The following is a 15,642-nucleotide window of genomic DNA, read 5'->3' as shown; positions in this document are numbered from 1 at the left end:
GCATTGTCTGGTCAGTCCTCTTACCCTGCCCTGGTGAGCAGCACACAATAGTTTTTGTTTTCCTTCTGATTTAAAGGGAGAGTCTTCATCCCCAAAGAAAAGCCCATAGAAACTCGTAAAGAAGAAAAAGTGACCCTTGACCCAGAACTGGAAGAAGCTTTGGCCAGCGCCTCCGACACCGAGCTCTATGATCTTGCAGGTTAGTCCTCAGCTCTGGGAAACTTTCCTGTGCGGCTCTGGCCCCCCAGGCACACACTGGCATGCCCAGCAGCAGCCTCTGAGCTTCAGTAACTACTGATCAGCATTGCAATACCAGGGCGACTTCAGCTACTATGTAGCCATAAGACTTGATGCAAGTGACTTCACCTCTCTGAGCAAATCTTACTTTGCTGTATCTCAGCTGTAAAATGTAAATTCCTATCTCGGCTATAAAATGCCCCAATAATACCCTTCCTACAAAATTCAAGAGTTTGAGAAGCCAAAGAGAAGGAATCTAAAGGAGTGTTGAGAACTTAAACAATGAAATAATAGCCCTTACTCTAAGGAGCTTTCACATTTGGCATTTTATAACATTTCATCATGATGAAGTATCTGTGAAGTTCTTGCTCTTCCCCACAGTCGCTATTCCATTTTGATTGCCGCAAAGAGGTCTGTTAGCCTAACCACAGAGCAGGAGTTATTAACCATTACACCCACACAGTAATTAAAGCCATATTCAGCCCCATCTGCTCATCTTTTTCTAGTTTTCTAAACAGTAGCAACAAAATAATAATTGCTGTTATGATTTGAATTGGTTACACATGCAGATAGAGAAAACACACATAGTATAAAAGAATGGGTAGTCAAGATGGCGGTAGGTTAGGGGTCAGCAAACTGCGACTTGCCTCCTGTGTTTGTAAATAAACTTTTATTGGAACATAGCAACACCAACAAAAGAATATGTCATGAAAGTAATTAATCTCACCCTAATTAAGTCCTCTCCCATTTCTACTATATCCTTCAAGAAAGATTCCATGCATCTACCAACATATTTGTGCATTCTTTTTTTTTTTTTAAGATTTATTGATTTATTTATTTGAGAGAGAGAGACACAGCGAGAGAGGGAACACAAGCAGGGGGAGTGGGAGAGGGAGAACAGGCTTCCCGCTGAGCAGGGAGCCCGATGCGGGGCTCGATCCCAGGACCCTGGGATCATGACCTGAGCTGAAGGCAGACGCTTAACTGAGCCACCCAGGTGCCCCGCATATTTGTGCATTAATGGGATGTGTTTTTTTCCAAGTGGGATGTAAATTTAGATTATTAGGGTTATTAGGTCACTACAGGATAAAGGTGCTTTAAAAAACAGCCCATATTTGGGTGCCTGGGTGGCACAGTTGGTCAAGCGTCCAACTCCAGATTTCATCTCAGGCCCTGATCTCAAGGTCATGGGATCGAGCCCTGAGTCAGGCACTGTCCCCAGTGTGGAGTCTGCTTAAGATTCTCTCTCCATTTCCCTCTACCCCTCCCACTCGTGCTCTCTTCCTCTCAAAAAAATAAAAAAATAAAAAACAGTCCACGAGCCTTAGCAAGAATCCTCACATCTTTATTCCACTGAAAAACATTTGTAATAATAATCCATCCTCCCTCCCAGGAGAACCAGCTATGCCTTATTCTAATAGCATGCCTACCGTCTCAGCTACATCTTTGTTCCTCCTGTGATGAGATCAGTGGTCAATACTAAGTTCACATATTTGAACCTCTCTCAGAAATCACTGCAGGAATTGAGGCACCTGCATCACACAGTTAAGAAGGTGCCTTGCAGTGACCTTTCTTCTTAGCCCTGTGGTTGCTATGGAGGGATCCTGGTATGGTTACTGCTCCTCTCAAGGGTTGTCTCATGGTTTCTACTAGAATTGCCCAAAGGGAGAATGCAGGGCTGGGCTTGAATTCCCAGGAAATGCTTAAGGAAGGAGAAAGAGGAAAACACCAATCATCTGGAAGAATCTAGATTCTGAAATTCATACAATAAAACCAGGGGAATAATCCAGATAGAAAACTGTCTTGTTCATCTCTGCTTAACCTCATTCCCTCATCAGATGCTCCCTCAGAACTCAGGAGGAAGCCGGCCTGGGGGTGGGTGACAGCATCTTCTCTGGGGCGGTTCTTTCTGGAAGATCAGGAGCAGCCCCATGAGCGGATGGGCTGACAGCCAGTGAGGTTTAGATAGGAAAGATTGTCAATGCCCTGTGCATGTTATTCTGGCTGGTAGGCAGCAGAAAGACAGTCATCAAGAGAACAGCTGCTGACCTCCAAGACAGCACTTCCTGGAGCAGCTAGATCTCAGCATGGTCACCAGTTCTGATGGTCTAGAAATTCAATTTTGTCAGTGTGCATAGGAGACGTCTGTTTGGGGCTAATCCACTAGCCAGATTCACAGGAAACAGATAAAACAAAAATTAAAACTTGGCAATGAGAGCCAAATTATAATTAGAAGTTGCTTAGTGAGTATGGGGCCAAAGCAAGATATGTTTGGATGATCCGTGGCCTGTGTTTATCAAATAGGGCGTCTTCTCCCTAGACAGTGCCAGAAACATAGTGACAAATTCTTATTTATTTAACAGGAATCTGTAAAGTGCTTGGAACAGTGTCTGAGGCATGAGAAGTCATTTAAGCTTTGTAACACTTAAAGTATAATTATTATCCCTACCTTACCGATGATGAAACATGCTCAGAGGCATTTAGTAACTTCCCAAGTCACAGAGGTAGTATGGGACAGAACCAGGATTCCAACTCTGGCCGACTGCTCCTGAGTGCCACTCTTAACCCTAGCCTTGTCGGCTGTAAGCATTTGCCCTTTATTGGGCTGCTGGCAGCCTCCCTGCTCCTGATGTGTAGATTACAGTACGACTGATGAGGAGCTCTGAGATACTCCACTGCCTCCTGCTGACAGATTACCTGCTCTGGGATCCTTCTCCAGGTGGCCAGTCACATCCGTATAATTTCATTAGCAAAAGGGGCACTTGCCTTTCAGCCTGCCCAGAGCTCATGCTGACCCAGTGCCGTTTCTTGCATCCTTTGCTGCCTCCTGGTGTAAGCTCCCCATAATACAGGAGTTGCAAAATCTCAGTGTGCTTATCCCACCTTTTATTGCTGACATCTCTTTTATTTCCCATTCTAGGATGCTCTAAACTGGAGAGGACAACTGCTGTTGGTCCTGAGAGATTGGGGCGGCTTTCATTGAAAGAGGCCCATGGTCTTTCTTCCATTTGCTGTAATCTGTATAATGTTAGATCTTAAAGTATCCTTAGACTCAGTCCCATGCTCACATTTTACAGATGAGAAAACAGAAGAGTTGAGTCTATTTAACTAGGAGGTCTAAGCAAGTTTTCAGTAATTTGGAGGTATAACATAACTCGACCATTGTCCTGCAGATCCTAAATGATTCTACCTGTATAGCCACAGAAAGACCTGTGAAGATCGCTGGTGGCAATGGAAAAGGATTGGAAAGGGATTTTTAAAAAATATGTAAGCTTATTTAATATTACATGTGTCCCATACACTATGCAAGGCAAGGGGGTTCTGGAGACTTACTTTATGATATGAAGAATTGATCTTCAAGGGGAAAATTAACATTGTGGACATCTTAACATGCCTTCCCAAACTTATTATGTATTTACTGATTATCTTTGTTTCTAGCTGTTCTTGGAGTACACAATTTACTCAACAATCCAAAGTTTGATGAAGAAATGGCCAGTACTAAAGGTGGCAAAGTGCCTGTGAGAAGTAAGTTGATGTGGAGTCTGTGGTTTGTGAAACTTGGGAGCTCCAGGTTGTTGTTGTTAAGAGGGAGGCCTGTTGACTGGGCTGCCAGTTGAATCCAGATTTCCATCTTGCAGACTTTGCAGGTAGATTCTGTCAGTTCACCAAGATCAGTCACTGGGCTCTGAGCAGTCAAACCAGAATAGGGAAGCCAATTATCAAAGTTCTGTTTTGCAGCGTATTGTACCAATGAGGTGTGTTTTGCCCAGAACATACTCTTTGGTAGGTCTGTTTAGTCAAAATATAAAATTGCTGATAAAAAGGTGACATAGTGCGCACAGATTGCAAACAGAGGTTCATGTTCCTAATGATGTTTTTTAATCAACTATAGTATTTTTGATAAGTTTCCTTCTCTATTTGGGTGTCTTTTTGTCTCAATAATGGCTGCAGGTCATTAGAATTTGAATACCCACTTCCCCCACGAGAGCATGAAAGACACATTGGCATAGACTTACCGGCACAGAAAGTTCGAGACCACAGTTCTCTGTATTAGCATTTCCTGGAGAAGTGTACAGTTTATTAGACTCTCTCACTGACTCATTCATTAGTCATCTACTAAATACCTACTATGCGTCAGGAAGGTTCTAGGCTTAGGTACAAAGATAAAAAATGGTCTCTGCCTAAAGGAACTTACCTATCCAGGGTTAGGATGGACCAATAATCAGGTAATCTTGCTACAGTGTGATCCAGGTGCTGTAAAAACTTACAGAAGATCACAGCTTTTCTTAGATTAATTTTATTCTATTCTCTTTGAAGGAGTTTGAGCAGGTGTTTTCTAGTCTGAGCAGCATATTTACAAACCATCATTTATACTGGGCTATTTATCCAGACAATAAGCAATGTTACTTTTATTTTTTTTTTCTTTTCGGCTTTTAATACGTGCAGATGAAAAGTGTTTATCCTGGGGCACCTGGGTGGCTCAGTCGTTAAGCGTCTGCCTTCGGCTCAGGTCATGATCCCAAGGTCCTGGGATCAAGCCCCACATTGGGCTCTCTGCTCGGCAGGAAGCCTGCTTCTCCCTCTCCCACTCCCCCTGCTTGTGTTCCCTCTCTCACTGTCTCTCTCTCTCTCTCTGTCGAATAAATAAATAAAATCTTTAAAAAAAAAAAAAGAAAGGTGTTTATCCTTTTTAACTTCAATATCAAAGGGTAACATGCTGACAGCATGTTTGCTATTAAAAGTCTGGTGCATCATCTTCTGGGCTTTTGTGCATATACATATCATTAACTTTTTTAAGACTATTTTTTAAGGGAAATTTTAGGTACACAGCAAAATTAAAGATTTCCCATATACTCCCTGCCCCCAATTCATGCACAGCCTCCCCCAGTATCAGCATCCCCCAGCAGAGTGGTACATATGTTACACTTGTTGAACCTACCGCGACACATCATTATCATTCAAAGTCCATTGTTTACATTCAGGTTCACTCTTGGGGTTGTACATTCTATGATTTGGACAAATGTATATTGACATGTATCCACCATTATAGTATCATGCAGAGTAGTTTCACTGTCCTAAAAATCCTCTCTGCTCACCTATTCATCTTTCTCTCCCCCTAGCTCCTGATGACCACTGATCTTTTTATTCTATAGTTTTGCCTTTTCCAGACTGTCACATAGTTGGAATCATACAGTGTGTAGCCCTTTCAGATTGGCTTCTTTCACTTAGTAATATACATTTAAGTTTCCTCCATGCTTTTTCAGGCTTGGTAGCTCATTTCTTTTTAGCATGGCATAATACCCTATTGTAAGGATGTATTTATCCGTTCACTTACTGAAGGACATCATGGTTGCTTCCAAGTCTTGGCAATTATGAATAAAGCTTCTGTAAACATCCATGTGTGGATGTTTTTGTGTGGATATAAGCTTTCAACTCCTTTGGGTAAACATCAAGGAGCATGATTGCTAGATGGAATGATAACAGTATGTTTAGTTTTGTTAAGAAACCACCAAACTGTCTTCCAAGGTGATTGTAACATTTTGCATTCTCACTGGCAAAGAATGAGAGTTTCTGTTGCTCCACTCTTAGCTAGCATTCGGTTTTATCAGTGTTCCAGATTGAGGTTATTCTAATAAGTGTGTAGTAGTATGTCATGATTTCAGTTTGCATTTCCCCAATGACATATTAGGTGGAGCATCTTTTCATATGCTTGCTTGCCATCTGCATATCTTCTTTTGTCAGGGGTCTGTTAAGGTCTTTGGCCCAATTTTTAATCAGGTTGTTGTCCTGTTGTTGAGTTTTAAGAGTTCTTTGTATATTTTGGATAACAATCCTTTATTAAATCTGTATTTTGCAAATATCTCTTTTTCAGAATAGAAAATTTTAATTTTAGTGAAGTCCAGCTTATCAATTCTTTCTTTCACGGACCAAGCCTTTGGTGTTATATCTGAAAAGTCATTGCTAAACCCTAGTTTATCTAGATTTTCTCTTGCATTATCTTCCAGGAGTTTTATAGTTTTGCATTTTACATTTAGGTGATACATTTTGAGTTAATTTTTGTGAAGAGTATAAGGTCTGTGTCTAGATTCATTTTTTTTTTTTTTTTGCATGTGGTTGTCTAGTTGTACTAGCACCATTTGTTATAAAGACTATCTCTTCTCCATTGTGTTGCCTTTGCTCCTTTATCAAAAATGAGTTGACTGTATTAATGTGGCTCTATTTCTTGGCTCTCTATTCTGTTCCATTGATCTATTTGTCTAGTCTTTCACCCCTGCCACACTGTCTTGATTACTGTAGCTTTATAGTAAGTCTCAAAGTCTGGTAGTGTCACTCCTCTAACTTTGTTTTTCATTTTCAATATTGTGTTGGTTGTTTTGGGTCTTTTGCCTCTCCATATAAACTTTAAAATTAGTGTGTTGACATTTACAAAATAACTTGCTGGGATTTTGACTGCAATTGCATTGAATCTATAGCTCAACTTGAGAAGAATTGACATCTTACCAATATTGAGTCTCTCCCAGTATCTCTCCATTTAGTTCTCTTTTATTTTTTTCAATAAAGTTTTGTAGTTTTCCTCATTTAGATCTTGTACATATTTTGTTATATTTATATGTATTTCCTTTTCCATTAACTTTTTTTCAAATTGTGGTTCTTTTATCAGTACATGTAGGTTTGCCTCATTCTTTTAATGAATAGGTAGCACCTTATTATGTGATTATGCTATAAGTTATTTAGCCATTTTCACATTGATGGGCATTTTGTTTATCATGTTTTGCTGTCACAAGTAATATGTCAGTGAACATCCCTGAATATATGTCTTTATGCATCCATGCTATTTTTTTCTGTAGATTAGACTTCTAGATACATAATTACTGGGTCATAGTGTACCCATATTTTATATTTTGGTAGGTGAGACCAAATGACTCTCCCAAAAAGTTTGCATCAGTTTACATTCTCACCAACAACGTAAGACAATGCGTTTTACTCCACATTGTTGCCAATTGTACATGTTATCTCTTTTTACATTTTTTTTTTTTTTTTTGCTGGTCAAAAGGTATTTCATTTTTTAGTTTCACAGTTTAATGACTTTTTATATTTTTGGTTGAGTGGCAGAGACTCTTCTGATCTTATTATTTGCTCATTTTTAATTGGGTTGTCTACTGATTTGTAGGAGCTCTGTGTAAATTGAGATATTAATACTGTGTATGTTAAATATATGCTGCAAACATTTTCTCTTAACTGCTTTTGAGAATTGTTTCATTTTGCCTTTCTATCCGTTTCTCTTCCCATATCTTTGTCAAAATTAAATCTCCAAAATGGATATCAGAGAAGGGTCGGGTATGGTCAAGAGGCCAGAGGGGGCACCTGGCTGGCTCAGTTGGTAGAGTATGCAACTCTTGATCTCAGGGTCATGAGTTTGAACCCCATGTTGGGCATGGAGCCTACTTAAAAAGAATAAGTAAGTAAGTAAATAAATAAATAAATATTTTTTAAAAAGATTTTATTTATTTATTTGACAGAGACAGAGATAGCAAGAGCAGGAACACAAGCAGCGGGAGTGGGAGAGGGAGAAGCAGGCTTCCCGCGGAGCAGGGAGCCCGATGTGGGACTCGATCCCAGGACTCTGGGATCATAACCTGAGCCGAAGGCAGAGATTAACGACTGAGCCACCCAGGCGCCCTAAATAAATATTTTTTAAAAATAGTCCAGAGGAATAGTATGGTTTTAGAAATGAAAAGACTCTATTTCTTTTTTGCATCTCAGATCCTGTGGCTTATTATAGTCTGAAAGTGGTCCATGTACAGCAGCAATAACTGCCCCTTTGAAACTGTAACTCAGAACCATATCATTCTCATGCTTGCTTCATTGAGAATAAGCTGTACTATCATTGATATTAGAGTATTATTGGAATCAGAGCACGGAAGGAAAGATCATTTTTGGGGAAGTCATCTCTGATTTTGGCAGGAGAAACCTTACATTTTCTTTTTAAAATTAAAATTTGTAAAAAATAATAAGCAAAAATAAAATTAAATTAAAATTTGTGTGTTAGATGTGGTCAAAGGTGAGAAGGTCAAGCCAATATTTGAGGAACCACCCAATCCTACCAATGTGGAAGTAAGTCTGCAGCAGATGAAAGCCAATGATCCCAGCCTGCAAGAAGTCAACCTCAACAACATTAAGGTATTTCATTATGATTATTGTCAGTCACTTGATTTATCATGAGGTTAGAAAATTTAATGGCGATGACCGATTGCCTGCTTTCACACCTGTGTCCAATCCCTTGTAGTCACCAGTTTTGAGACAAGATATCCTATTCAAAAGAAGAAATTTTTAAAAAGAGGTTTCTGGAATTCTTTGGAAAGAATCATTGTATTTATGTTAAACATAGAATATTGGTTATCTACTGCTGGGTAATAAATTAATCCAAAACTTAGAGGCTTAAAACAATAAACATTTGTTATTTCACACAGTTTTTGAGTATCAAGAATCAGGACCGAGCTAGGTAGTTGTGGCTCAGGATCTCAAGTGAGGCTGTAGTAAAGCTGTTATCAAGGTCTGCAATCATCTGAAGGATTGATTGGGGCAGAAGGATCCACTTTCAAGATGGCACACTAATATGGCTGTTGGCAGGAGGCCTCAATTTCTCACCACATGGCTCTCTCCATAGGGCTGCCTCAGTGTCCTCGAGTCATGACGGTGTGCTTCCCCCAGTGCAAGTGGTCAAAGAGAAAAAGAAAGAGCAAGCAGGAAGCCACAGTGCCTTTTATGGCCTATTCTCTGAAGTCACAATTGTCACTTCTGCTTTATTCTGTTTGGTAATTAGTCATGTTACTCTCAAAGGGAGGGGAAGGAAGGGTATGTGTGAGATAGAGATAGAAAGAGAGAAAGAGAGGGAGAGCATTGCCTGATACCTATTTTGTTACTTCTTTTTGGGCCAACATCTGCCATTTAATAATAACAACTGACTTGTATTGAGTACTCACTATGTGCCATACCCTTTGTTAAATACTTGAAATTCATTACAATAGTCCCCTGTTATCTGTGATTTTGCTGTTCATGGTTTCAGTTAGCCTCAGTCAACCACAGTACAGAAGTAGGTGATCCTCCTGACATACTGTCAGAAGATCAATAGTAGCCTAACCTTATATTATAATGCTTATGTCATTCACCTCACCTCACCTCACCACATGGGCATTTTATCATCTCACATCATCACAAGAAGAAGAAGGGTGAGTATAGCTATATTTTGAGAGAGAGAGCAAGATCACATTCATATAGTTTTATTATAATATATTTTTACAATTATTCTATTTTATTATTAGTTACTGTTGTCAATCTCTTACTGTGCCTAACTTATAAATTAAACTTTATCATAGGTATGTATGTATAGGAAAAAACAATATATATTGTGTTTAGTGCTATCTGTGGTTGCAGGCATCCATGGGAGTCTTGGAACATATCCCCCATGGATAAAGGAAGACTGCCGTAGCTCATTTAATCCTTAGTGGCACTTAAAGAGGTTAAGTTGCTCATGGCCACAGAGCTAGTCTGCAGTGCACCCAGGACTCATGTCAACCTCTAGTGCACCCCATATTGCCTCCCTCCCAGTGGTCAGGATTGTGCTGAGTGCTGTGGAAGAGAGAATAAGATTCATTTGGTCTTTATTCTGAAAAACTTATATTAGGAGAAAGACACTAAATAAATAACTACAACATGATGTGGTAAACCCCCAAATGTTATGGAATTGCAGGTAAGGAAATTTTCATCTGGCTTAGGAGAGTCAATAAACAAAGGAGGTGATATTTCAGCTAGGTCTTGAAAGATGAATAGAAATTAATCAGAGAAAAGGACAATAGAATCTCCAGGCAAAGGGAAAAGCATACCTAAGAGTGTGGAGGAGAGAAAGACCATGATATGTTTAAAGAATGGCAAGTAGGTCAGTCTGGCTAGAATATAGAGAATGAAAGAGAAAAGGAGGGAAGTTTGGTATGTGCATAATTTCTTGGCTAAAGTAACAGGAAGGTGATGCCCGAATGTTATATTGTGTTAGATTCCCTTATTAGACACTAAGTGGTGCTATTGGCCCAGGATGGCTTGGTTGCTGGACAATGGCTAATGAGTCTTTTAGAAATAGGGGCGCCTGGGTGGCTCAGTCGTTAAGCGTCTGCCTTCGGCTCAGGTCATGATCCCAGCGTCCTGGGATCGAGCCCCGCATCGGGCTCCCCGCTCCGCGGGAAGCCTGCTTCTCCCTCTCCCACTCCCTGTGCTTGTGTTCCCTCTCTCGCTGTGTCTCTCTCTGCCAAATAAATAAATAAAATCTTTAAAAAAAAAAAAAAAAAAAAAAGAATTTCATGCATTTAGCCATCTAAACCCATAAGGAATTTAAAGGCTGTGGGTCCTTGACTTGGGGTAGGGGGGGCTGCAGAATGATTTATCAACTGTCTATGTCTTCCCCATTTTAGAACATTCCAATTCCAACCCTGAGGGAATTTGCAAAAGCTCTGGAAACCAACACTCATGTAAAGAAGTTCAGCCTGGCTGCAACCCGTAGCAATGACCCTGTGGCGATTGTGAGTAAAATTTTAGAAAATAAAATTTTTTTAGAAGTATAACATGAGGGGCGCCTGGGTGACTCAGTAGGTTAAGCTGCTGCCTTCGGCTCAGGTCATGATCCCAGGGTTCTGGGATTGAGCCCCACATTGGGCTCCCTGCTCAGCAGAGAGCCTGCTTCTCCCTTTCCCTCTCCCTGCCGCTCTGCCTACTTGTGCTCTCTATCTTTCTGTCAAATAAATAAATAAAAAATATCTTTAAAAAAAAAAAAGAAATATAACATGAGGCACCTGGGTGGCTCAGTTGGTTAAGCGACTGCCTTCGGCTCAGGTCATGATCCTGGAGTCCCTGGATCGAGTCCCGCATCGGGCTCTCTGCTCAGTGGGGAGTCTGCTTCTCCCTCTGACCCCCCCCCCCCATGCTCTCTTTCTCTCTCTCATTCTCTCTCTCAAATAAATAAATAAATAAAATCTTTAAAAAAAAAAAACAGAAGCCAAATGTCAGGCACTTCGAACAGACTAAAATTTTGTGAGCACTACACTTTTAGGAGAAAGAAATAAGATTGGATTAGTCATTTAGGTAAATAAACATTTAGATTTTGCTCTGTGCTTAGTACAAGTTTTCTGAAACTTCTGTATCTACATTAACATTCTGTCACATCAATGGATATTAAAAGATCCCCAACTCCTATAGGAACTCAGCACATATAAAAGTATATTTCATTTTAATCTTTGAAATGGATTAGTATGTTTCAAAAATATTTAAACAACCAGATTTTAAAACCTTTTTTTTGACACTGTTAACCAGAATGTGAAAAAAATAACCAACCGAAAGCCCTGTTCCTTCCATGCATTTCAGGTAATTCAGCTAAATAGGGAAGCCCCTGGACCCAAGTAAATACTACAACTATTACCACCGTCAGTGTTATTACTATTAATAGCTAACATTTCTTGGGCAATTAGTAAATGCCAGCAGTAATCTCTGTGCTTTACACATGTCAGCTCACTTAATCCTCACTGTAATACTATGAGGTATGTATTATTATTAGCGCCTACTTTAACAAATGAGTGGTCTGAGGCTCAGAGAGGTTAAATATCTTTTCCAGGGTAACACAGCCAGAAGTGGCACCACCAGGTTTTTCTGGTTCTACAAGCGGGATGGTTTAGCCATCAAGCTATGCTATATCTGTACACAATGCCTCCCTGTCATACATTTGCTAAAATATGTCAATTTGGGGGAGCCTGAGCATCAGCCTGTTGTTCTACAACATCTCATGCTCAGCCCTTGAATCAAGCTAGAAAAACAAGTTTTCTTGACTTGATGATATGATTAAAAGTAACATGTCTGTTGGAAGACCTAAAATAGCATTAAAAACAGGTAACATGGGGGCTACCTGGGTGGCTCAGTCGGTTAAGCATCTGAATCTTTGGATTTCGGCTCAGGTCATGATCTCAGGGTCATGAGATCCAGCCTCGAGTCAGGCTGTGCCCTGGGCATGGAACCTACTTAAAATTCTCTCTCTTTCCCTCTGCTCCACCCCTAAAAAATAAAATAAAATAAAATAAAATAAAATAAGATAAAATAAAATAAAATAAAATAAAATAAGAAAGTAATGGCTATACCTATCCCAGTGCTGGCACAGAGTAGATGTTCGAACAGCGCTTGTTAAATGAATGAATGAACATGCCCTCTGACCTCTCAGCAATCAAGAATATTTCCATGCTGACCACAGCATATATAAAATAAGTACTCATGGAAGAGGGACTAAGCTACAGAATTGATGTTTTCACCAGCAGTTATTACATATGTAAATGTGTAAGTTGAAAGCAGTTTTGAATTTGAAAGCTATCATTAAAATAGAAAAAGAGCAGAACCAGATCATTGGTAAAAAGTGAAATTAACAATTTAAGGATTTTTATCAGTATACGATTTTTATGATCTCTGTCATTTAGTAGATTTGTTTTCAATAAAGCAAAATATTCACAGTACATTTTGTATGTAAGTAACTAAAGGGATGAATAAAGAAATGATTATTGGGCGCCTAGGTGGCTCAGTTGTTAAGTATCTGCCTTCAGCTCAGGTCATGATCCCGGGGTCCTGGGATCGAGCCCCTCATCGGGCTCCCTGCTCTGCAGGAAGCCTGCTTCTCCCTCTCCCACTCCCCCTGCTTGTGTTCCCTCTCTCTCTGTCTCTCTCTCTCTCTCTGTCAAATAAATAAATAAAATCTTAAAAAAAAAACCAGAAAGAAATGGTTGTCACTTCAATATAATACATTACAGTAAAATTGCAGGGATGGAAATATGTTATAGGCCATTGTCGACAGCACTAGCAAATAGTCTAACTCTTCTACCCGGTCAAATAGATAACTTGCTAAATGGACTAAATAAATTCTAAATCTAATAAACTCTTCAATACTGTTTTTAATGCAGCAACTATGTGTTGATTGCATACCATGTGACAAGCACACCACACAATTGTAAGGAATAGTTGCAGTCCTTAAGGGTGTGAAGAGACAAGCCTCTCTGGCCTGATTCCTAGATGGCTTCCTATGGTCCAGCCCTCACCTGCCAGCCCTCAGATGGTTCTCCTTTCAGCCATGCCAGAACCTTTCTGTAGGTTGGAAATTGGTTGATTACCCCAGAGGCAATAGAGATCTTCAAACGGTGATTATGACTGAACAACTCACTACAAAGAATTAAAGATGGGGGCGCCTCCCTGGCTGGCTGGCTCAGTTGATACAGCATGCAGCTCTTGATCTCGGGGTTGTGAGTTTGAGCCCCACTTTGGGTGTAGAGATTACTTTAAAAAAGAGAGAAGAAAATAATTAAAGATCGGTGTTAAAGCAAAGAGTTTCAAGAAATTTTTCTTTTTAAAATTCAGGAACAGAGGGGCGCCTGGGTGGCTCAGTTGGTTAAGCCTTCAGCTCAGATCATGATTCCGGGGTCCTGGGATCAAGTCCTGCATCAGGCTCCCTGCTCCCAGGGAAGCCTGCTTCTCCCTCTCCTTCTGCCCCTCCCTTACTCATTCTCTCTCTCTCTCCCTCCCCCTCTCCCTCTCTCTCTCCCCCTCTCTTTGTGTCAAATAAATAAATAAAACTTTTTAAAAAACTGCAGAAAATAAAGTTCAGAAACGGATTCAGTGAGGCACTTGTGGGGTTATTGTGAACGTAGGCAAATTATGTGTATGTGAGATGGTGTTATCCCCATTCTATAGATGAGGCAACTGAGGCTCATAGAGCTTGAGTAACTTCACTGAGATTACACAGCATGTAGACTAGCCAGGAAGTGCATTTAAGTGACCTATAATCAAGTTCAGTTCACCATGCCCCAAGCACTTCTGTCTATCTACATCTCTAGCAGGGAGCAGAAAAAGTCCAAATACATTAAAAAACGCTTTTACAGGGCACCTGGGTGGCTCAGTCATTAAGTGTCTGCCTTCAGCTCAGGTCATGATCCCAGGGTCCTGGGATCGAGTCCCACATCGGGCTCCCTGCCTGGCAGGAAGCCTGCTTCTCCCTCTCCCACTCCCCCTGCTTGTGTTCCCTCTCTTGCTATGTCTCTATCTGTCAAATAAATAAATAAAATCTTTAAAAAAAATAAAAAATAAAAAACGCTTTTACTATTAATAATAATGCCACATAAAAGTCAAGAGTTTAGGAGAACACTGTCTATAACAAATAAAATGAGAGCCCCTCTCCCACTTCCCCTGCTTGTGTTCCCTCTCTTGCTATGTCTCTGTCAAATAAATAAATAAATAAATAAAATCTTTAAAAAAAATAAAAAACACTTTTACTATTAATAATAATGCCACATAAAAGTCAAGAGTTTAGGAGAGCACTGTCTATAACAAAATGTAAGCCACATGTATGATTTAAAATTTTTCTGGTAGCTACAAAAAAAAAAAAAAAGAAATAGATGGAATTCATTTTAATAATATATTTTATTTAAACCAATATATCCCAAATATTATCATTTCAAAATATAATTTGAAAATGTAATAAGGTATTTTAATTACTTTTTTTCATACCACATCTTTGAAATCCAGTGCAAGTTTTCCATTTACAGCACATCTTAATTCAGACCATCCATTTTCCAAGGGCTTAAGAGCTTCATGTGTCTTGAGGCTACCCTTTGGATGGTGCAGGTTTAGACAATGCAGGACACTGGATTTCCATATAATCCTGTAAAGTACAGAAAGCAAAACCTTCTCTTTAAAAATGTATTTCTACTGTAACTATTTATATAACATTTAAGAAATCGAGTCTTTGTTTTACTGATGTTATCCCCAGCACATGTAATAGATGCTTAAATATTTGCTGAACTGAAATTAACTTGGGCCTGCAGCCCAGGGTTATGTTTGGCTGGGTCTCCCCTGTTTTATTCGGTATGAGAAAAGTGTTTTCTCAAGTTTAAAAGAAAGTGGCAAGATCCTGGCTACTTGCCAGGAAGTCCTGCAACTTTTTTTTTATAAAGGCCTAATTGCTCCAACATTTTGTTATTCTAATAATGAACATAAATCCTGAAGCCTGGAGTGTCCATAAAGAAAAGCCTGATGCATTTCCTTCTGATGCTCTAATTAAAATGTGTACATTTACTTCTAATTAAGGACCTAGCAGTGAATAAGTGCACTTTAATTTACATGGTGTACAATAATGTCAGTCCAAATCTTCGAGCTTTCTTTGCACTTAAAGCAACTGCTTGACTAATACACAGTATTATTCTTCTAGTCTGGTGCTTCTCAACTCAGAGTAATTTTGCCCTGCAGGGGACATTTGGCAGTGTCTGAAGCTATTTTTTGGTTGTCATGACTGGGAAGGGTGCTATTGGCATTTAATGGGTCTCAGAAGCTGCTAAA

At 39.7% G+C, this 15,642-nt stretch overlaps 1 protein-coding gene across 2 annotated transcripts in view; it reads left to right on the top strand.

Moving 5' to 3' along the window:
• Positions 1-15,642, top strand: part of TMOD2 (tropomodulin 2) — a 54,413-nt gene that overhangs the window by 19,984 nt on the left and 18,787 nt on the right. The window contains exons 4-7 of one of the 2 annotated variants that reach the window (XM_036116632.2): positions 77-199; positions 3,676-3,762; positions 8,288-8,418; positions 10,701-10,808. In XM_036116632.2, the coding sequence (XP_035972525.1) occupies positions 77-199; positions 3,676-3,762; positions 8,288-8,418; positions 10,701-10,808 (449 nt within the window). The remainder of the gene's footprint in view (positions 1-76; positions 200-3,675; positions 3,763-8,287; positions 8,419-10,700; positions 10,809-15,642) is intronic. The other variant, XM_036116633.2, reaches the window with a different exon arrangement.

This window comes from Halichoerus grypus, chromosome 8, assembly GCF_964656455.1.
Source record: "Halichoerus grypus chromosome 8, mHalGry1.hap1.1, whole genome shotgun sequence".
NCBI classification, from domain to species: Eukaryota; Metazoa; Chordata; class Mammalia; order Carnivora; family Phocidae; genus Halichoerus; species Halichoerus grypus.
The sequence above is the reverse complement of the archived record's forward strand: the minus strand, read 5'-3'. Positions and strand labels throughout refer to the sequence as shown.